Here is a 24717-nt window from a genome sequence, read left to right as displayed (position 1 = left end):
TGAGTGAGATCATACAGTGTTTGTCTTTCTCTTTCTGGCTTATTTCACTTAACATAATACACTCCAGGCCCATCCATTTTGTTGCAAATGGGACGATTTTGTCTTTTTTTATGGCTGAGTAGTATTCCATTGTATATATATACCACATTTTCTTAATCCAATCGTCAGTCGAGGGACACTTAGGTTGCTTCCACTAATGAAGTATTTTTTAATTAAGGTATGTACATCGTTTTTTTTAGACATAATGCTATTACACACAATACACTACACTATAGTGTGAACATAACTTTTATATGCATTGGAAAACCAAAATATTTGTGTGACTTGCTTTATTGTGATATTCACTTTATTTTGGTGGTCTGGAACCAAACTTGCAATATCTCCGAAGTATGCCTGTACAGATATGTCTGAAACATCTTGTTGCACAGAAGCAAGTGCTCAAGGAAATGGAGAAATGCACAGAAGTTAGCTTGACAGGGTTCCCGCTGTTTAAATCTAGACATAGAAATGGATTATATAACACTTTCAATTAAAAAAAGAAACCATCAGTCCATATTGATAATACATATTCTTAAATGACAGAGCAAGGAAATTTCTTTCTTACGGTAAATACCAACTAATACATGTGCTGGGAATGAAAGAGTTAGAAAAATCATCATATTGAAACCATTTTAGTAATTCAGCCAAGAATCCTCAATGAATACCAAAAACACTGTGAAAATTTGGTGAATAGAATATCTGTAGTACCAAAGTATCTCCCTACACATTCTTTATTAATTGCAAAGAGAAAAATGATAGCAGTGGAGAAACATGGTAGGCACTATCTTAATCAACTAACCAAAGCTAATAGCACCAATAAGGGGATAAACATACATTATGTGCATCCTAATATGATGCAGAGGACACAACATCACTTTTGTTGTTTTCCTGCCAAAAATGCATAACCTAAATTTAAATATAGGAAAAATTCAGACAATTCCACAGTGAAGGACATTCTACAAGCCTAAACTCTTCAAACTGTCATAAAACACAAAGAATGACTAATAAACTCTTCCAGGTTAAAGGAGATCAAAAAGATAGAACAACTAAATGCAAAGCAGGATCCTGGACTTGATCATGGATCAGGAAAAATAATGCTTTAAAAAGGATATTATCTCTCCATTGTATGTTCTTGGTGCCTTTGTTGAAGATTAGCTGTCAGAGACTTGTGGTTTTATTTCTAGGCTTTCAACTCTGTTCCGTTGATCTGTATGTCTGTGTTTCTGCCAGTACCATGCTGTTTTGATTATCATAGCTTTGTAGTATATTTTGAAGTCAGGATTGTGATACCTCCAAGTTTTGTTCTTTTTTCTCCGGATTGCTTTGGCTATTCAGGGTCTTTTTTTGTTCCATATAAGTTTTAGGATTCTTTGTTCTATTTCCGTGAAGAACGTCATTGGGATTCTGATTGGGATTGCAATGAATCTGTAGATTGCTTTAGGCAATATAGACATTTTAACTATGTTTATTCTTCCAATCCATGAGCGTGGAATATCTTTCCATTTCTTTATGTCATCTTCAATTTCTTTCAATGTCTTATAGTTTTCAGTGTACAGGTCTTTTACCTCCTTGGTTAAATTTATTCCTAGATATTTTATTCTTTTTGTTGTGATTATAAATGGGATTGTTTGCTTCTCTTTCTGGTAGTTTGTTATTAGTGTATAGAAATGCAAATGTTTGTATGTTGATGTTTCACTCTGCAACTTTGCTGTAGTTGTTGATTATTTCTAAGAGTTTTCTGGTGGATTCTTTAGGGTTTTCTGTATATAGAATCATGTCATCCACAAACAGAGTTTTACTTCTTCCTTTCCAATTTGGATCCCTTTTATTTTTTTTTTCTTGCCTACTTGCTCTGGCCAAAACTTCCAGGACTATGTTGAAAGGAAAGTCTCTTCAGTAAATGATGCTGGGAAAACTGTGCAGCCACATGCAAAAGACTGAAAGTAGACCATTATCTTACACCATACACAAAAATTAACTCAAAATGGATTAAAGACTGGAAGGTGAGACCTGAAACCATAAAACTCCTAAAAGAAAATATAAGCAGTACACTCTTAGCAGCATCTTTTCAAATACCATGTCTACTCAGGTAAAGGAAACAAAAGACAAAATAAATAAATGGGACTAAATCAGACTAAAAAGCTTCTGCAAGGCAAAGGAAACCATGAACAAAATGAAAAGACAATCAATCAACTGGGAGAAAATATTTGCAAATCATATGTCTGACAAGGGGTTAATTTCCAAAATCCATAAAGTACTCATGCAACTCAACAACAAAAAAACAAACAACCTGATCAAAAAATGAGCAGAGGATATGAACAGACATTTCCCCAAAGAAGACTTACAGATGGCCAACAGATAGATGCAAAGATGTTCAACATCACTAATTATTAGGGAAATGCAAATCAAAACTACAGTGAGATATCACCTTACATCTGTCAGAATGGCTATAATTAACAAGACAAGAAATAACAAATGTTGGAGAGGATGTGGAGAAAAGGGAACCCTCATACACTGCTGGTGGGAATGCAAACTGGTGCAGCCACTATGGAAAACAGTATGGAAATTTTTCAAAAAATTAAAAATAGAAATACCATATGATCCAGCTATCCTACTCCTGGGTACTTTTCCAAAGAACATGAAATCAACAATTCAAAGAGATTTATGCACCCCTATGTTCATCGCAGCATTATTCACAATAGCCAAAATGTGGAAGCAACCCAAGTGTCCATCAACAATGAATGGATAAACATATGGCAAATATATATACAATGGAATATTACTCAGCCATGAAAATGACAAAATGGTGCCATTTGTGACAACATGGATGGACCTTGAGGGTATTATGCTAAGTGAAAGAAGCCAGAAAGAGAAAGACAAACTCATATGATTTCACTCATAAGTGGAAGATAAACAAACATGGATCAGGAGAACAGATTAGTGGTTACCAGAGGTGAAGGGGGTCAGGGGAAGGCAAAAGGGGTAAAGGGGCACATATGTATGGTGATGGATAAAAACTAGACTATTGCTGGTGAACACGATGCAGTCTATATAGATATTGATGTATAATAACGTACACCTAAACTTTACACAATGTTATAAGCCAACATGACCTCAATAATTTTTTTAAAAAAAGGGTATTATTAGGACCACTGGTGAGATTTGAAAATGCATTGCATATTAAACCATATTGTATTATGTTAAATTTCCCGAATTTGATTATTGTACTTTGGTCATATAAAAAGATATCCTTGTTGTTAAGAGATGCATGCAAATTTGTAAAATGTAATAGAATTAGGCTCAGTAAAATTATACGTGAGGGGGTGAGTGTGTGGAGGGAGGAGGGAGATGGCGGGAAGCAGAATGAAAGCAAATAGTTCTGCGAACATTCCGGTACATATCTCTGGGTAAACAAACATACACATTACTGTTGAGTACTTACCAAGGAATTAAGTTGGCTGGTGAAAGGCTTGTTAGCTTTAGTAGATACTGCCAAAACAGATTTCCAACTTACTCCTCTTTACGTTCTCTTTTAAAATAGCTTCCATTGGTTATTTTAGTACTCTTAGGAATTGCCAAAGTCTTCTGCTTTTTCTTGTCGAACTTTTTTGATTTGTAGTCATTTATACATTGTGTATCTGAGACCTTCATTAGATCTGTGTATTACAAAAACCTTCCATTCTATTAGTTGCCTTTTCACTTTTAATGATGTCTTTTGATAAAAGCTCTTAAAATTTTAACAGCCTCATCCTTCAATGTTACCTTAGCTATTCTTTGCCTTTATATTTCCATATAAGTTATAGAATCAGCTTAATTTTTACAAAAACAAACCTGGCTGAGATTTTCACTGCCAATATAGATTGATTTTAGAGAACTGACATCTTTCAATATTGCCTTCCAATCATGAATATGGTATACCCTTCCTACTTAGGTCTTTTGCTTTTTGTTATATATCCAATATTTTCAATGGTATTACAAATGGTAATATTTTTTCCCCCCCAAAGCCCCAGTAGATAGTTGTATGTCATAGTTGCACAGTCTTCTAGTTGCTGTATGTGGGACGTGGCCTCATCGTGGCCGGAGAAGCGGTGCGTCGGTGCCCGCCCGGGATCCGAACCCGGGCCGCCAGCAGCAGAGCGCGCGCACTTAACCGCTAAGCCATGGGGCCGGCCCCACAAATGGTAATATTTTAAGCTTCATTTTCTAATTGTTGCTCGTACATAAAAAATTAAAGGTTTTATTTTTTTATATTGAATTTGTATTGACCATGCTAAATCAACTAATTAATTCCAATGGTTTGATCCTTTTGTAACTTTTTATGTCCACAATCATGTCATATACGAATGACATTTAACATTCTTCCTTCCAAATCCTTATGACTTTTCTTTTTCTTGCTTTATTGCACTGGTTGGAACTTTCAGAACATTGGTGAATAGAAGTGGTGACAGCAGTTATCATTATCGGGTTTCTTATCTCTGGGAGAAAACTTTCAATAATTCACCATTAAAGATGATGCTTCCTGTACATTTTTCAAGAACAATTTTTTGTCAGATTAAGGAAGATTCCTTCTTTCCTAGTTTGCTAAGAGTGTTAATTACAAATGAGCATTGAAATTAAATGCTTCTTTCACTTCTACAGAGATGATCATGAATTTTTTTTCTATAAATGTGGTAAATGGCATTATTAAAAAATGTTAACTATGCTAGCTTCCCTGGAATAAAGCCTATTTGGTTATATTACTCTTTTATATATTGCTGAATTTGATTTGTGATTATTTTATGTAGAATTTTGTATCTATGTTCATATGAGACTGTTCTGTAATTTTATTTTTTTGTAAAGATTGTAAAGATTTGGTATCAAGGTTATGCTAGCCTCAAGAGCCAATATGAGAAGTTTTTCCTTTTCTCAGTATCCTGGAAGAGTTCGTTCATCTGAGACTGATACTGTTTTTCCTTAAAAAAAATTTAAAAGTTAATTTTTAAATTTTACTTAAAAAAATTACTCAGTGGGGGGCCGGCCCGGTGGCGCAAGCGGTTAAGTGCGCGCGCTCCGCTGCGGCGGCCCGGGGTTCGCTGGTTCGGATCCCGGGCGCGCACCGACGCACTGCTTGGTAAGCCATGCTGTGGCGGCGTCCCATATAAAGTGGAGGAAGATGGGCACAGATGTTAGCCCAGGGCCGTCTTCCTCAGCAAAAAAAAAAGAGGAGGATTGGCGGATGTTAGCTCAGGGCTGATCTCCTCACAAAAAAAAAAAAAAAAAAAAAAAATGAAAAAAAAAAAATTACTCAGTGGAATGATATGGGACTGAGTTTTTTGTGGGAAGGCTCTTTTTTTTATTAACAGATTTAATTTCTGTAATAAAAAAACTGTATTTTTTCTTGTCAGGTTTAATAAATTTTGTTTTCTGAAATGTTTTTCCATTTCACCTACATTGTCAAGTTTATTGATGCAAAGTTCTTCACAACATCCTATCTCTATCCAGGCTCTGTAGTGATGTCTCCTGTTACATTCTTAACAATGGTCATTTGACTTTCTTTTTCTTGATCTTACTAGAGATTTATAATTTTATTATTCTCAGATTTTGTTTCATACGTTTTAAATTTTATTGATTTTTACTCATATCTTTATTTTGTCCTACCTTCTATTTTCATTAGGTTTAATTTGTTGTTCTTATTCTAGCTTCTTGAGATGGAAGCTTAGAGCCTTTTCTTCTTTCTGTCACTTAATATTACTATACCCCAAAAATCTATCTCAAAAATTCTCTTTAATCAGTCTACAATCTCCAAGGGCATTTCATTCATAGGTTATGGCTTCAACATCTACCTGTATGTTTTTTATGTTGATTTAAAAATCTTTTCATCTATCAGAACAGAATATTAAATCCCCCCTCCCACACCAATCTATCCTCCAATTTCTCACATCATACTATAATAAGGTCCATAACCAACCTAATTTCCCCCTCTGTTACTTCTTTCTTTGTACATCACCCATCTTGATTAATAATATACTCAGCTCCTGAGTACAAAACATGAGAGTTATCCTTAACTCTTTCTGACATCCAATTAGTAACCAAATCCTGTTAATCCTAATTCCTAAAATCTCTTTCAATTCCATGCCTCCTTCCTATCACCATTGCTACTATTCTTATTCAGGCCTCATCATTTTTTCTCTGGACTTTACAACAGGCTTATTGGTCTTCTTGTCTCTAGTTTTTCTCTCTACTAATCTATTTTTCACAGAGATCTTCCTAAAGTGCAAATCTGACCATGTCATTCCTCCACTCAGATTTTCTTAACTGCTCCTATGAGATAAAAATAACATCTAAATTTCTTGGCATTGCATACAACAAAGCTCTTCTTGACATTAGTCTTACTTTGCTGTGCACTCTCCATCAAAAAAGAAAACAACATAATTTAAAAGTATCAAATGACTTGTACTTCTTCACATGTCAAGTGCCTTCTTACTTCCCCATGTTTTAAACTGTGGTGCTCCCTCTACTTGAATGCATCCTTCCATCAGTATTATCACTATTACTATTACCACTACCACCATCACCAGCACCACTGCCAAGGCTACTAGAAGCATTTTTTTTTTTTTTTTGGTGAGGAAGATTAGCCCTCAGCTAACATCTGTTGTCAATCCTCCTCTTTTTTGCTGAGGAAGATTGGCCCTGGGCTAACATCTGTGTCCATCTTCCTATACTTTTTATATGTGGGACGCCTGCCACAGCATGGCTTGATAAGCAGTGCGTCAGTCTGCACCTGGGATCTGAACCTGCGAACCCTGGGCCGCCAAAGCAGAGTGTGCAAACTTAACCACTACGCCACCGGCATGGCCCCACCAGAAGCATTTTTTACACATCAAAGACAGTAGTATACTTAACCAAAGACTTCCTGGTTGTGAAAATAACTTGATTACTCAATAAATCCAAACTCAAATTTGTATTTATATATTTATTTTTATTTGGTATACACCACTATAACCTTATTGTAATTGAAACCCAATACAGGATTTTTTTTTTTTTATGATTCGTCAACTCCACAAAGACAATAATACTGCTGCGGAAGACCAAAGGGGAAAAAAACTGATATAGTTATTTACAATTCCCTATATATTGTAAACATGTAATCTATATACTGTTACTAACTTATAATGAGAGAGCTTTACATAGACAAGGAAATGATGCCCTGCATTTCTATGCATATTCAGCAATAGCATATTAAATAGAACATCAGATTTTCTTTTCCATTAGCATTATGATTTCTTTATATAGTTATCTAAACTTTCAAAATGTCTAAATATATTCAAGTGCTATACAACTAAAACTACTGTAGCCAACATATTTGGCTTATATTTCACTTTTAGAATAATTTAAAGTGCTATAAGCAACCTGGCAATCAACACTTTCTATAAGAACAAAACTACCTTTAAACATTAATTTACAAGATAATATACAATGTTTATCTGGAATAGCTGAAATTTCAGCACAAGGTCACTGTCACACGTATAACAGCAGGATTTTTTTTGTGTGTGTGTGCATAACATGAAGCTTTGAAATTAACTGATGAATTATTGCCACAATGGCTTATTATTGGTTTCCTACAAAAGAGGATAAGAGCTACTAGTATATTCTAGCTTTTCTTTTTTTTTTTCTGAGGTCACTTGACAGTAAGTTTGCATATTCAACAAGTCTACTGAGTTACAATATTGTCTACTATAATCACTGCCCTTTTATAACAGCAAATGCTAATGGTAATTAGTAACATACACCACCCCAAAAAAATCACAAATTTTTTTTTCCTTTTGAACAGGAACCTATATTTTGGGAGTTGGTGTGCAACAAGGCTAAAACAACAGAACTATAAAACAGTATACCTGACACAATATGTTGAAGAAATATGCATCTGTTTCATAGTTTTTATACTTATAATGCCCTGCTAAGCTACAAATATGCAAATAGTATATTTTCTTGCTTGACATTAAATTCAGTAGAATCATCAAGTTCTCATTCTCCTTTGTCATTTTATAACTCTTTATCAGATGATTCAATGATAAAAGCATATGCCCAAACCTGCAGATCATGTGTGTTGTGGTCTATTACAACCAGAATTCTCCTCGAGTTTCATTTTTATTAAAATGAAACTGAGAATACCTGCAAAATTAATAAAGAGAATGTTGTAGTGTGAATTAAAACTAGAACTCAGCAGTCTATGAAGTACGCATTATTTTGGCATGTATGTTTTTCCTTCATACGAATAAGCTGAGCATGTCCAAAGGTCACATGTGCCAACCTCACAGATACAGCAGTATCTAGTCTTCAATCCCTCAGTGCCCCAATCAGACCGCTCTAGTAAAACAATCAATATAGTTTTAAAAATAATAAACCAAAATAGATTCAACAAAAGAGCACCATCCTATCAGGAGACTGAGATAACATGGATTGTAGATGAGTTGGTCACTATGATCTAAATGCTGCCAAAACTCTGACAAAAGTCAGGCTGTTATACTGCATGGACCCAGGCCATGGTCTAAATCTAAAAAACTCTGGGACATAAACATGATTTAAAAAATAAATTCCAAAATTATAGCTGTAATAAATGGTGATACCAACTAATTTTAAAGCACAAGTGACATGTTACATTGTATTGCTTCTTGAACTTTCGAAACAATGCTTGTCCACGGCAGGTTTGGGCCATTATTTTGCTAAGACAGAGAGCATTCTATTTATTCAAAAGCCCAGATTTCGATGTCTTGGATAAAGAAGTCTTCCTTCTTAGAAAGTGTATGATTCCCAAACGTTTTACAAGAATGGCTTCTTCCATGGTAAAGATCTCCATCAAGCCAAAGGGCAAATTCTCCTCTGCAATACATAAAATAAAACAGTTTTAACAATAATCTCATTACTTATGCCTTAAGTTGTAATATAATAATTGCAGAGGTTGTAAAATAATAATTTAAATGAGATATTTCAAAATCTAACAACTCTAAGATCATTAAGTTTTCCAAACCGTTCCCTACTCCTTTCCACATTGGCACAAGGCAATTTCATTTTGCTCATATCCCATTATAAAATCACTTAACATGCAGATCAAGGAATAAAATGAATCCTCTAAAATTAATTTCATATAGAATTAGCTTTTGAGACAGGTGCTACTCTGTTATTCTTTCCCTGATATTATAGGTTTCTCTTTGCTGTATGGTTTTAATATATTTAACGTGAACTCCTCAGAGGCATGAAAACTCCGTATCATCTAAAATAAAATGCAGGGTTAACGGTAAGGGTTCAATTGCCAAGTGACAGGTGAGAAAACTTCAGACTTGAGTTTGCTCAAGGTCCCACATATAATATATATTGAAGCTGGAATCTGAATCAAGTCTATCTGACTCCAAAGCCTACATTCAGTTCATCAAAAAAATAATATAAAAATATCATGACTTTGATTTCTATGGGGGCACCTGTTTGGAATTCTGGAATATCAAGTCCCCGTACCTCCCGTTTTCTGAGCCTGTACTCTCCTCCCTCAAAGACTAAACTTGTCTTAATTTGTTATCAAATGACCCAATGGTTACTTTAGCTTGCTGTAATCATGTATAATCAAAATCAAGTTCCGAAGACATCTAATGACATTGTGTATGTTATTTTCAAAGGCTCAAGTCACCCTTAACAGCTTGAAATTATAAGCCACTTTGGTTGCGAGGCATTCCTGGAGAGCTAATTGAATCACATGTAAAACTATCATTTGGGGTAGGGCTGAATGACTGCCTCCTCCTCACCAAAAAAAAAGGTGTAATTGGAACATATAAACATTATATGCTGATTCCAACAACCAAAAATAACATGGTTTTTAGTTACCTGGTTATGTCCTTCAGAGAAGGCTATAATAACCATGGCTATATTTTAATCACTGAAATCATGTCTTCCAAACACCTATCTACAGAGAAGTTGTAAGAGAATTTGTTAGAATCACTCAGGATGATGAATATTCTTACAGGCTAACAAGATTCTGTGGCCTGAATGAATTATTACTATATATCCTCAACTGTGGGAAACAAACAACACTTTTATGAGTTTGGGAATTATTTAGCATACTTTATGGCTGATCCTGAAGGACAGAGAGGAATAACAAACGAAGGAGTTGATATTTCCTAAGCACTATTTGAAAAGTCTAGACTGGGAGATAGCAGAGCAAGCTACCTCCAAACACCATAAAGACTAAATGAAGTTGAGATATAAAACACAAACAAGAATAAGAAAGTTTCTCATAGTGCTTGTTGTGCCAAAAGAATCAATTCAAATTACTGACTGACTCACACTGTTAAAAACAAAATAAACCCTGAAAACTTGGGAGGTCACTGAAATTTTTTGCAGCAAAACAAATTTCTATTATTGTCTAAAATATCAATCCAAATAGTCTCCCGGGTAGAATAAGTTGAAAACAATGGGAGTTTTTTCTTACATTGCGAGAAATAACATACCACCATGGTATTTTGAAAATTTGAGAAGTTCTAAGGTATTAGTATATTTCTCCTTCAAATATCTAGGAGTCACTATACTCTAAAGAAAGCTTTTCATCAAAAGGGAATTGACTAAACAGCAGTTTAAAACCAAGAAAACAAATACTGTACCAACAGTTTCAAATACTACATTTAAGCATCTTCTTGCAAATATATTATACTTTCTTAGTCATAATATACAAATTAGGATTCTAATGTCAAAACTTTCCAAAGATAACTCATTTTATACATAACACAAATGACTTTTTAAAATTTTTTTAAAAATTTCATGGTAAAATGTTCAAGAGACTTACCCTCCACCGCCAAAAGCTAGTGAATCCATGTCTCCTTTGATAAAAAACAGATTATCTCCTGTCCACTTAAAGACCTACATAAATGAACAAAAGCTTTAAATATGTAGATGAAAATGGTCACTATACAGAGTTAGTTTTTCTAAACCCCAAATAGTTAACAAAGCCTAAACTGATAGTAAGAAGAAGAATAACAACAAGAACAGTATAAGTCTGGGCAGAAGGAGCTGGTGCTTTGAGTCTTAGTGTTTGTATGACTAAACGTGAAAGCACATGCTCTACTGCCACATAACCTTCAATTCCAATTCCTCAAATCTTATCTCTTCACACACACTTCTGTGTTCTGACTATACAGATATCACGAGTTGGATGGTTAATGAAAAAAGTTGAAGAAAGTAAAAAATCAGTTAAAAAACTGATATAGATGCCATTAACTTTTATTTTAACATTAAATATAAATAGACATTTATTTGATAATATTTTAAGATTCTGATATAGGGTCAAGGGCTTCTCTTTGGGTAAGGATTTGCCTGTCATCATGCTTATATAAGTCCATAACACATGTTTATGATTTCCAGTTTCAATTTCTTTAAAGAGCAGCGAGAACATAAAAATACTTGAGAAATCGAAAGGCAAAACATCTAGATACTAATATCAAAAAATTTTTTTTTCTAATCTTTCATGGGAGTTTTACCTAAACCTAACACAATAGCAATTTCTAGCACTTCACCTTTATCAAGTTTTTCCAAAGTATTCATTACAGTTTTCATAAAATAAACTTTAACACTCACTTTTTCATAGTTATATAACATTTGATTAATTACATAATTACAGCTATCAGGTAGAAATAGCATAAAAAATTTTGAGAATAAGCACAATTGAAGGTTAAAAAAATTGTAACAAGCTTCCAGTTAGCTATAGGCATCAGCTGATATGTTTTATGGAGGAAATGAAAAGCATTGGTTAATCTGGTGAACCAGTTAGTTTGTGAAGAGAGTTTCTTTTGTGTTATCAGATCCCTCCTATTTTGTTCATTATAGAAACTGTTCCTAAAAACCAAGCTCTCTTTTTTTTTTAACCAATTGTGTTGATTCCATTTTTCAAGATTATAATTTCATCTCTTAAGAATGGTTTGACATGCTGAACCTTAATGTACCTGAGATGCTGGGACTGCACTCAATGTTTTAGAGTCAAACATTCGCTAAAATTCAGGTATACCTTTACATTTTAGATCTTATTGGCATTAGAACATATTCAATTCAAGTTAGTTAAGCCACAATAAAGAAAAAGAAATGAGGTAATCATTTATAATTTAAACTCAAATAGTTTATTTTTTAAGTTTTCAAGACTTACTTATATCATTAAACTTAGTCATTAAAAGTTTGTAGCAATTTTACAATGACAATTCATAAACAGAATAGTAATAATGATGTATACTCCTTACTGGGCCCATGATGTGGGTCTGCCACCACGCCAAGTGTTGTGTATAATGATTCTCATTTAATTTTTAAACAAACCTGTTGTATTTTATGATCCCTATTCTATCCACAAGAAAGTTCAAGTTCAAAATGGTCAAAAAGCTGCTAACTTATCAGTTAGTAAAAGGCAGAGATGAGAGTCAAATGCAAGTGTGCATGACTCCAAAGTGCACATTGTTTTCCTTATGCCATCTCTTTATAAACTGAATACTGGAATAACTGTCCTTACCTCAAACTCTGGACAGAATGTAAAGACAAAGGTCTCTCCAGTACCATAAAAGCCATCACTCACTTTAAATGGCTCAGATGCTAATGCACCAAAAACCTAAGGATAAAAAAAGGCATGTTCAATGACATGACTATTAATTTGTTTCATTAAGCATTATCCCATTATATATGTTTAAGTAAAATGCAAAAAAATACAAATGTACTATAGTTTTATCTACTTGTACTTAAAAAGGGAAACATGGTCAGTTGCTATATAATTCACACTACTGTCAAGTACAAAGCATATCAGTTTCTCAACGGGGAAAAAGATTTTTTCCTAGGTTTGAAATATAAAAAGATGCTTATTATAACAATTAAACAATCTTAAAAAATGGTTCACACATTTCAGGAGGACTTATATACACAATGTATGTACAGTAAGGACAACATGCTGCTGTGGGATTGTATACTTACAGAAGCAAAATCCCTTTAGTACAGGGAAACGTTTTACTACAGTCATGTGATGCATATGACATCTTGGTCAGTGATGGACTGGATATATGGCAGCGGTCCATGAGATGAGTACCACGTAGCCTTGGTGTGCAGTAGGCTATACCATCTGGGTTTGTGTAAGTACACTCTATGCTGTTCACACAACAATGAAACTGCCTAACAAAGCATTTCTCAGAACATATCCCTGTCATTAAGCGACACATGACAGTACTAAAAAGGTAGGTTATTTTTTTCTTAGAGAGTAAACTCCAAAAAAAAAAAAGCGATATAAAATAGACAGTAAACTCCAAGAGGGTAGGCCTTGGATCTGAATTGTCTGGTCCTGTAATGCCATGACCTTATACAGTTCAAGACAAACAGTAGATACCCTAAAAAAGAATAATGAATAAGAGACTCGGACAAGTCATTTCAATGCTCTGGGTCTAAGTTTCCACATTATAAAATGGGAATGTAGAGAGTCTGATAGATGATCTTGACAGTCACTGTGTCTCCTGACATTCTATTTTTATAGTCTTAATTTTTAAAACAGACTTTCTTATTGAAAGGTATATATGTAAAATATAAATGTACAGCTCAACTTGGAATTATCACAAAGTCCCACTTAACCCTTCATTCAAATCAAGAAACAGAACATTACTAGCACTCCAGAAGCTCTCCTTGTGCCTCCTCTGCACCACCACCCTCACCTCCTCCAAAGAAGCCACTAGCCTGACAATACCATAGATTTGTTTTGCCCATTTAGAAACTTTCTATGAAAGGAATCTTAAGGAAGTTACTCTTTAGTGTCTCATTTTTTCACTCAATATTATGTTTGTAACACTTATCTATGCTATGGCATGTAGCAGTAGTTCATTCATTTTCATTGCTGCAAATACTTTTTATTGGTTGTATAACCTTGGAAAAGTTGGTGAAACTCTTTAAGTGATAGTTAACTCACCTTTAAAACAGAAATGATTCAAGTATCAACCTCACAGGGCTTTGATGATTAAATAAGATAATGCATATAAAGTGATTAGTCAAGTGTGTATATTAAGCACTCTAAAGGTGCTAGTTTTATAGCGTTTTGTTTTGTTTTTTAAATTAATATTGCTATTTCACCCTCTCATTACTCTCCAATGCTGGAAATTGACCTGAACTTGCTGTTTCAGAACAAACAAATGTTTCTCTTGCTTATCTGTGGTTTTGTTCTTAGTATCATCCTCACACAATTATCTTTAACTTTCAAAACTTTACCCACGCTTCAAGACTGTCAATTTCCATCCTTGCTGTGAACCTCATTCTTTTGTCCCCCAAATAGATATGAACAACTCCTTCTCTAAACACCCCTTTGGCTTCTTCTAGGTTGTTACTACACTTGGGATATTTTGCTTGGCATTAGAGATACTAGTATACTTAAATGTTCTCTTCTACCAGACTATCATCCCTTTGAAGGTAGGGACTCTTTAATTATTCATGCTCATATCTATCTCCTCACTCAGCATTGCCTTGCATATTAAAAGTATTCAATAATTATCAGTTAAACTTAATAAAATATACTAATGAAAATAATTTTTATCAAAAGAATATGCTAAAAGTTACTGTAGCCTTTTAAACGGCAAGGTGTCTACATAGTTACTTTTCATACCTGCCCATCACTGTCTTTAATCACCATCAGCACTGGGGTGTCTAAACCTGTCATTGTTCGATAAAGAGTCTTCAAGCTTGTGCCATGCTTCCCGGTACCATAAACAAGGGTCCATGGATAGCCAATTGTCCTTGGTGGAAGATGCTTGGCAAGCTTTAAAAAATAAAATGTTAACATTTACTTCATAGCTTATTGTCAATTTGTAGGGTACTAATGCCAGTTGGAATTTAATGAAAGGCTATAAAATGAAGGCTACAAAAATAACAGTAGAAATTATTTATCATTCTCAAAGATACTGAGACAGTTGAAGAGTAACTGTATATTTCTCAGCATGAAATATTAATTGTCCACTAAGAAAAGAAAAAATTATGCCAAACAAGAAACAGATTAGAACAGAGATAAGAAACATAGACTACTTATTGTTTGTGCCCTCTGTATCATATTAACAAAAATACTGAATGGACTGTTAGCTTGATTATTAATAACCTTTCAAATAATGGGCTCTAGAGTCAGACTATCAGAATTAGGAATCAAGCTTCAACTCTTTACAGCTGTTTGACTTCGAACAAGTTTACTTAACCTCTCTATGCCTAAGTTTCTTTCCTTATAAAATGCACACAATAAGAGTATCGAACTCCTACAGGTGTTGTAACAACTATATGAGATAATTCATATAAAGCAGGTAACTAGCACACAATAAGAAATTAAATATTGGCTATTGTAGTGTCTCATCTAAACTGCTATTGTTATTTATTTTAATGTTCTGCTTATCCAAATCTCCCAACACCTTCTATTACACTAGTTGCTGTATTTTGTTTACTTTTTCTTCATGCATGAGGAAAACTAGTAGCAGTAACCCTGCTTCTTTAGTTTTCAAAACAACTGAAAAGAGGCTGTTTTACTTTCATGGGCAAACACTCAGAAATGAACATATGTGAGTATGTCATACCTTTTCAATTTGATCTGGCAGTAAGAGTTCACTGGGATCACTTAGGTTTGGTCGAAAAGATTCAGACTCCAGGTCTGCTTTCACTGGAGCAAGCTGCTTTGAATTGACGTCTTCCCTTGTAGTAATCTAAAGAAGTAAAACAGCAGCAGCATATTAATATAAAATTGCAACATGCTTTCAAAAATTTCAGCCTTTTGAGAGAAATCAAACTTTATATCTTAGAAAACGTGGCTAAAGCTTTAATTTAAGATTTTAGAAGGCATAAGATGTTCTATCTAAGAACATTTTTTCACTATAAGCAGACATTTTTCTCATCTACTACATGAGGAAAGGACAGGTAATGAATGATAAACCCCCATATTTCTGTGTAAAAGAAAATAGTTGCAAGCAAACTTTAATTTTGCTGTTGAAGCGCAAAAGTGAGCCAGCTAGTTTGCTTTTTATTGTGCTATTTAAAATATGTGGGATTATTTTTTTCATGATAAACATAAAATTTGCTAAAAATAATTAAGAAAACTTGGAAGAGTACAATAAAAAGTATAAATTTTCGGGCCGGCCCCGTGGCTTAGTGGTTAAGTGAGCGCGCTCCACTGCTGGCGACCCGGGTTCAGATCCCAGGCTCGCACCGACGCGCTGCTTCTCTGGCCATGCTGAGGCCGCGTCCCACATACAGCAACTAGAAGGATATGCAGCTATGACACACAACTATCTACTGGGGCTTTGGGGGGAAAAAATAAATAAATAAAATCTTTAAAAAAAAAAAAAAAAAAGTATAAATTTTCATTGGGGAGTATGTGTGTGTGTGTATGTGCATTTATATGCTTCATTTAAAGAGTTACCATTATTTTTAAAAATGTCTTCATTATCTTTACTTTCTAAACACTAACTTTTTTTTATCCAGTTGGACCAAACAATAAGTTAAAAGTTAATTTGTTCACAAATCTACTTTTTAAATTACATCAATTTGATACATTAAAAAGAATATATGCTTTTGCTTGATGGAAATGATCTCATTGATATTCTTAAAATGATAAAAATGTTGATTAACTCAAAATAAACTATACAATCTATCTGTTGGCACTTTGTCATATTAATTTTATTTTAATATATAAAACACAATTAACATTAGAAAATAAAAGATATGAAACGTAACTATTATGGATGATACTTTTAAATTGGAAAACAGAATTCCATTAGAGCAGATAACTAAAATGCAGCAATGATCGGCGACTGTGATTCCATGCAGGAATGAATCTTGCTAAATTATTTTGTTTCTTTAATAGATTTCTTCTCAAACCTAAATAGCATATTTTTTCAACCAACACATGTTCTAGAACTGTATTGTTTTTTGATGAGAAACTAAAGTATTTAAATTTTTTCACATCATCATGTTTTACCCTTATTTTGATGATGTGAAAGGTTAAAAAAAATCTAAGGCAGCACAAGAAGCATTAAAAGAAAAGAAAAAAATTCAGTAGTTCTAGCAAAGCCATGAAAGCACATCTTATTAAGAGGAAAACACACCACAATGCACAAAACTGAAAAATAAATTCGATTGTATCGCTTTCTTCTTTAAAAAAATCACAAATATTATCTCACAGAATTTTAAATAATTTACCTACTTCTGGTGCCTAACCTATACTATTCCAAAGTATTTCCAATACCAACCAGGAATACCTCAAGAACAAAAACACTTTATCTCATTAAGATATTTGATGTGAGGTTGATTCAACTGAAATACTCTTAAAGAAGAGAAAATATTTATGCCTTGCTATCCATTAAAACTTTCCCACAGTACCACATCTTTCAGATTCTGTTTAGTAAAGATTCAATCTCAAACCCAAAGACATTCTCCCAATATAAATTAAAGGAAAACTCCTCATCGCTCTAAGAAACACACGGTACTGAGAACAGTTCTAAAGTGACAGAAAATTCCTGTAAATATTTTTCAACTGAAAAGAAGACAGAAAAGATAATCCCATGGCTCTTCAAGGCAATACTGTACTCTTTAATACAAAAAAGGAATTTTCTGATGGATTTAGTGCTACAGTCAAAACAAATCCTTCAAAAATGAGATTTTCCCTGACGAAAGACACTAAAAACAGGGAGTATTCAATCTCTGGAGGGGTTTAAACTACTGAAGGGGGCACCTGGAGACGTCTGCAGAGTGTGCGCAGTTCTTCAGTATTTAGAGCATCGATCCTGCGGTGATACTCAGCCACTGACACTACCTGAATATGGAGACAGGAAGACAATAATTCCACTGACAGTTGAGAAAGATAGCCAAAACGAAACAAACAAAAAAAATTGGAGAAATTTAAATGGGGAAAGAGAACTGTAATCAGGATTTTTTCCCCCACTCCATGCTGAAAATCCAAGCGATTTATATATCAAACTAGAGTGAAATACTCATGAATGAGTTAACCACTACATCCAACTAGCTCAGGATATAAGCTTCATTTTATGGATTGTTTCATAGAGACAGAATTTGATTGAGTAAATACAATTATAGTTGTTTAAAAGGAAATACTATATAAAACATAACATGCTTTGCTAACAACAAAGATAACATCTAAAATCTAAATGTCTTGCAGTTTACAAAGAAAATGGTAATTTCAACTCTTCATGCCAAATCAAAGTTTAGCTCAAACATCATATCCTAATGGCAATGCTGGAAGAATTTCTTCTAGGCAAAGGTGACAAACATACCCATGCTATATGATCTGTATCAGAAAAAGGAGGGGAAGAAGCAAGAAAAGGATATGAAGTACATTTCAAAACCTAAGGCAACAAGAAAAATAAGCTCTAGAAAGTAGATAACTAGATTCTCAAAAACATATCTAATCAACGGTACCCTCTCAGGCACGTCTACCTCAGCCTTTTTAAACTACTCTTTTCAATTTTTGCCTCTCTGCTATATTACTTCTTTATGGTTGGTACTGCAGCAATTATTTGTGACTAAAACCTAATGACCTTCCTACATTCTAAATTTCTAAGGGAATTTCTTTATCTTCTATAATTGCCTAGATGAATCTCTTGCATAGTGCTAAATTTGAAAGCCATATATGACAGATAAACATTATTACAAAAAGCCCACAGAAACAGACAAGTTTCCTCAGGTTGACACAACAGCTACAGCTTTTTCAGACCATGACGTAATTCCCAAAACACTAACCACAATATAGTGAACTCTGGTGGCGTCATAAAATATGTGCTGATTCTCCTGAGCTATGACAAATTCCTCTTGTGATCAATTAGTTATGTGTAGAGGTTCTGGTCACAAAATTCAGTTAAACCAACAGGCCCATAAAGAGTTCAGACTTCTAACCTAGGTTTTAAAAGGCTCTTGTTCTAGGCAACTAAAATGAATGAGTCACCAGTAAACACCAAGTTAACTTTATAAAGAGCTATGTAAACCTGTTGAAAGCTATGAAAGACATGAGAACAGAAAAAAGAAAAAGAAATCAGACAGATTTCCATTCTGGTCATTATTATTACACTGACTTTTGCAAAGCAACAGTGCATGTAATATGATAGCTGACTCTCTACTTATCAAGAAACCCAAAGTGGTTATTATCTCCAACTCTGGGGGATCAGATGGATCTGGGTTTGGTTCCTCCTTTATCTATTTCTTCATAAAATAATGGAAATAATAAGACTACCAAATAGAGTTTTTATGTAGATAAAATGAGAAAATGGAATGCATTCAAAAGACTTAGTATAGAGGCCAGCGCATAGTAAATGAGAGCTACTACTACTATTATTATTATTATTTTTTTGGTGAGGAAGATCAGCCCTGAGCTAACATCCATGCCAATCCTCCTCTTTTTGCAGAGGAAGGCTGGCCCTGAGCTAACATCCGTGCCTATCTTCCTCCACTTTATGTGGGACGCCGCCACAGCATGGCCTGACAAGCAGTGCATCGGTGCGCATCTGGGATCCGAACCCGGGCCGCCAGCAGCAGAGCATGCATACTTAACTGCTATGCCACGGGGCTGGTCCCCCTTTTCTGCTGAAGAAGATTCTCCTTGAGCTACCATCTGTGCCAATCTTCCTCTATTTTGTATGTGAGTCACCGCCACAGCATGGCTGATAAGTGGTGTAGGTCTGCACCTGGGATCTGAACCTGGGAACCCAGGCCGCCAAAGTGGAGCACGCTGAACTTAATCACTACACCACGGGGCCAGCCCCGAGAGCTACTATTATTAACACTACTTTTATTTGATTATTCTTTAGTCCTTCGGGTAATTGGTGAAAAATAATGTCTAAAGGATAATGTCTAAAGACCCTCCTTATTTTTGATATTAAAATATTTCAGTTTTGAGAGGTCAACTATTTCGTATACTTTGAATGACTATTCTGAAATTAATTTTAAATTTCAGTACTAGAAAAATATTAAAGACCTTTCAATTAAGAACAACATAATTCTCAATAAAGATGATACAAAAAATTAGGTACTGAAAATGAAAAATCACAGCTTTGCTTCTCTGTGGCCAGCAAAAGATATCTCTGCAAAATATTTAATGGCCAGTTATATTTTTCTTTCTTTTTCCCATGGCATTCAGTCTAATCGAGAGTCTCCCAACCAAGAATTTTCAAATTATATGACTTATCTACTCCTCTGCATTCCTTCTAGCCCTCTAGTTAACACTGATCTTACACTTGTTTTTTAAAGTTCCTTCTTTTACCATGTTAAATACACTTCCTGGATGGAAGTGAAATTGAATTATGCTCACAAAAGGGATCAGTTATAATCTAATTGTATCAACATCACCGAGAGTAGGAGCTATCAGTGGGGGAACCATGAACTGCTATCATAAGGATAAGCTTTTAACATTTGGTAAAGTCATAGTTTATTCAATGTCACAAATGTATCTTTTCTCATTTGTACTTTTTTTAAAAAGCTGTAGTCTTTTCTGGGACTTATAAACTCACCACTTCCTTAACCCTATTTTAAATATTTACTCATGCTGTGATGAATGAAGATACACAAAACTGTCAAAAGAGTCTGTGAATTAATGAAGAAAAAAGATTTGAAATCAAATGAGTATAAAACTATACTTTCTCCTCTCAAAACAAGTGAGTAAAGAGATACAGATTCCTAGTATATATGATGGAACTGGAATTAGTCTTAAGTTAATTTTTATCCCCTTGGTAAATCATACTCCATGTAAAGAATTTATTACTTTACCCAAAACATTAAACCTAAGTAGAAAATGGACACATTTCTACAAAATGTCCTACATCACACTGCCAATTATTAACGGTACACAGTTGAGGAAATAAAGACCTTCCAATTGAAAGTGTATTCCCTATCTGCCTAAAAAGTCATTTCTTGAGGAATAAGTGGTTTGCATATACAGTACTGCTGAATCCCATCTGTCGGAAATAAGTGCTATGACCCACCCTCTGCAAAATTAAGTCCTACTCTTTATCTTTTCAGTCTTTGACAAAGGACTCTCACACAGAGAAAGTGTTTTCCTAAGCATTTATTTTCACAGAATTACAAATGTAAAGGCGGGATTAAATCCATCCATCTCTATTACAAAGGGACTAACAACAACCAGAATAGAACAAAAACAGAAAATAGAGAAAACTTACAGTTGCTGTCAATCCCGTGAATAAGAACACATTCCTCTCCTAGACGTAAAGATCAATACTTTGATCTAATAGTCCTCCTTCCAGGATGTTCCAGTACTTCCCCCTGAGATTACCCTACAAACAAACCGAAAACCTCCCTTCCCTCAACTGCTTTGCAGACTAACAAAAGTCTGGTAGATATCTGTGAATGTGCCATTTTTATTCCTTACTTATTCCTTACTTTTATTCCTTAGCAAAGGGAGATGGGGTAGAAAGAAAAATATTATCTTATCAATGCAATTTATGCTTACTTTGGTATCCAAAAGTATATTAAACAAGGAGGAACTCTAAATCTGAGTTGTTGTAGCTAACAAAAAGGGAATACAACGGCATCCCTGAAGTCACATAACCTTCTGTTCTATATTTTATCATATACAACAGTCTTTATTATAAAACAAGACCGGTATTATATTAAAACTTTGCTCCTTTTTGCCTTAAATTAAAACTATTGCTTTCAAAATAACACTTCATGGAACTATCATAGTATAAAAGAGAATCATAAATTAGATAACTGAAAAATAGAATTAATAGAGAAAAAAAGATTTAAATCCAGAATGAATTCAAAATAGAACACATTATCAAAGTTTTGATTTGAATAAGTCTTCCAAAAGTACTCCATAGTAAGTATATTTGCAGATGACTCTCATAGATTTTCATGAGAAGCCAGATACATTCACTGCCTTTTAGTTGAAAAGAAACCTATTAACTACTCAAAATCATTCAATGACAATATGTATATACTGTATTAGCTTCCTGGAACCATAAATGTAAGAAGTGAATCTCATAAAAAGGGAATAATCTTGTTTTCTCCACAGTATATCAGGGGAAAAGAATACTCATTACATAATCTTGAAATATATAAATCCACTATTATAGCTGGAGACTTTAAAACTCCTCTATCAGTAATTCACAAATCCAACAGGCAGAAAAGCAGCAAGGACACAGCTTAACTGAACAGCACCCTCCATTAATTGGATCTAACTGACATGTAAAGAATAATTCATCTAACAACAGCAGAATACACATTCTTCTCAAGCTCACTTGGAACATTCACTTAGACCACATTTTGGGCCATAAAACACACCTTAATAAATAGAAATCATAAAAAGTATTCTCTCAGACCACAATGGAATTAAACTAGAAATCAATAACAGAGAAACAGTGGGAAATTCCCAAAATACTTTCGAACAACACACTTCTAATTAACACATGGTCAAGAAAGTCCTGGGAGGGCTGGCCCCAGGGCCTAGTGGTTAAGTTTAGCACGCTCTGCTTTGGTGGTCTGCATTTGGTTCCCAGGCGCTGACCTATACCACTACGCGTTGGCCATGCTGTGCTGGTGACCCACATAAAAAACAGAGGGAGATGGGCACAGATGTTAGCTCAAGGTGAATCTCTCTCAAGCAAAAAGAGATGATTGGCAATAGATGTTAGCTCAGGGCAAATCTTCCTCAGCAAAAAAAAACAAAAAAAACAAAAAAAAAAGTCCGGGAAGCAATTTTAACTATTTTAAACAAAATGAAAATAAAAATACAACTTATCAAAATTCTGGGATGCAGTGAAAGCAGGGATTAGAGGAAAATTTACAGCATCAAATGTATATATAAGAAAAGAGAAAGATCTAAAATCAATAATCTGAACTTCCATCTTAGGAAACTAGAAAAAGAACAGCAAATTAAATCTGAATTAAGTAGATGAGAAGAAATAATTAAAAAAAACAGAGCAGAAATCAATGAAATTGAAAACAAAAAATCAATAGAGAAAAATTAATGAAACTAAAAGCCAGTTCTTTGAAAAAAATCAATAAAATTGATAAACCTCTAGCCAGGTTAACTAAAATAAGAGAGAGAAGACACAAATGAATTACATCAGAAATGAAGCAGGGGCGTCACTACTGATCCATGGACTTTAAGGATAATAAAAGAATATTATAAACTACTCTACACCCACAAATTTGATAACCTAGATGAAATGAACCAATTCCTTGAAAAACACAAACCACTAAAACTCATACAAGAATAAACAGATAATGAGAATAGGCCTATATCTATTAAATAAATTAACAATTTTACAAAACAAAGTATCAGGCCCAGTTCTTAGCCAACTAAAATCAATTGGCTACCAGTAAACATCAAGGTAACTCTATGAAAAGCTATGAAAACTTGTTGAAAGCTATAAAAGACATGAGAATAGAAAAAAGGAAAAAGTGAACAGATTTCTCTTTTGGCCACTATTATTATTTTGACTTTTGCAAAGCAACAACACATACACTAGGTAGCTGACTCTGTACTTACAAAGAAACCAAAAGTGGTTATGATTTCTAGCTCTGGAGCATTTGGAGTGAATTCACATGGATTAACTGGTGAGTTCTATCAACATTTAAGGAAGAAATTATACTAATTCTCTACAATCTCTTCCAGAAAATAGAAGCAAAGGAAATATTTCCCAACTCATTCTATGAGGCCAGCATTACCCTAATAAAAAAAAAAGCAAATAAAGACATTATAAGAAAGGAAAATAACAGATCAATATCTCCTATGAACATACTTGCAAAAAGCTTCACAAACTATTAGCAAATTTAATCCAACAATGTATAAAAAGCATTCTATACAATGACCAAGTGGGATTTATTCCAGGTATGCAAGACATTTGCAAGGTATGTCAACATTTGAAAATCAACTGATGTAATCTATCACATCAACAGACTAAAGAAGAAAAATCATATGATTATATCAATAGATGTGCTAAAAGCACTAGTCAAAATCCAATACTCATTCATGATAAAAACTCTCAGCAAACTAGAAATAGAGGGGAACTCCTTCAACTTGATAAAGGACATCCACAAAAAAAATCCTACAGTTACCATCATACATAATGGTGAGAAACAAAACACTTTCCCACTAACCTAGGGAGAAAAGCAAAGACGCCCCCTTTTGCTATTCCTATTCAACACTGTACTAGAAGTCTCAGCTAATGCAGTAAGACAAGAAAAGGAAATAAAAGGTATACAGATTGGGAAGGATGAAATAAAACTGTATTAGCAGATGACATGATTGTCTATATAGAAAATTCTAAAGAAACAACCAAAAACTATTGCAATTAATAAACGATCACAGTAGGTTTGCAGGATACAAGGTTAATATACAAAAGTCAACTGCTTTCCTATATATCAGCAATGAAAAATTGGAATTTGAAATGTAAAGCAATACTATTTATATTAGCACCAAAAAATGAAATACTTAGGTACAAATCTAACAAAACATACACAAGATCTACATGAAGATAAGTACAAATTCTGATGAAAGAAATCAAAGATGATTTTAATAAATGGAGAGATATTCCATGTTCATAGATATAGACAGGAAGACTCAATATTGTCAAGATATCAGTTCTTCCCAATTTGGTCTACTATTCGACACAATTCCAATAAAAACTCCACGAAAGTTATTTTGTGGATAGGGGA

General features: G+C 34.0%; 1 protein-coding gene across 9 annotated transcripts in view; it reads right to left on the bottom strand.

Moving 5' to 3' along the window:
- Nucleotides 1–6982: 6982 nt before the first annotated feature.
- OXR1 (oxidation resistance 1) overlaps nucleotides 6983–24717 on the bottom strand; it is a 437591-nt gene continuing 419856 nt past the window's right edge. For 6 of the 9 annotated variants that reach the window (XM_058564776.1, XM_058564778.1, XM_058564779.1 and 3 more), the window contains 6 exons: nucleotides 17765–17845; nucleotides 15615–15740; nucleotides 14666–14818; nucleotides 12551–12646; nucleotides 10847–10920; nucleotides 6983–8898 (listed from right to left, as the gene is read on the bottom strand). In XM_058564776.1, the coding sequence (XP_058420759.1) occupies nucleotides 8763–8898; nucleotides 10847–10920; nucleotides 12551–12646; nucleotides 14666–14818; nucleotides 15615–15740; nucleotides 17765–17845 (666 nt within the window). In that variant the 3' untranslated portion in view covers nucleotides 6983–8762. The remainder of the gene's footprint in view (nucleotides 8899–10846; nucleotides 10921–12550; nucleotides 12647–14665; nucleotides 14819–15614; nucleotides 15741–17764; nucleotides 17846–24717) is intronic. The other 3 variants (XM_058564781.1, XM_058564782.1, XM_058564784.1) reach the window with 1 other exon arrangement.

The sequence above is a fragment of the Diceros bicornis genome, chromosome 21 (assembly GCF_020826845.1).
Source record: "Diceros bicornis minor isolate mBicDic1 chromosome 21, mDicBic1.mat.cur, whole genome shotgun sequence".
In the NCBI taxonomy this organism is placed as follows: Eukaryota; Metazoa; Chordata; class Mammalia; order Perissodactyla; family Rhinocerotidae; genus Diceros; species Diceros bicornis.
The sequence above is the reverse complement of the archived record's forward strand: the minus strand, read 5'-3'. Positions and strand labels throughout refer to the sequence as shown.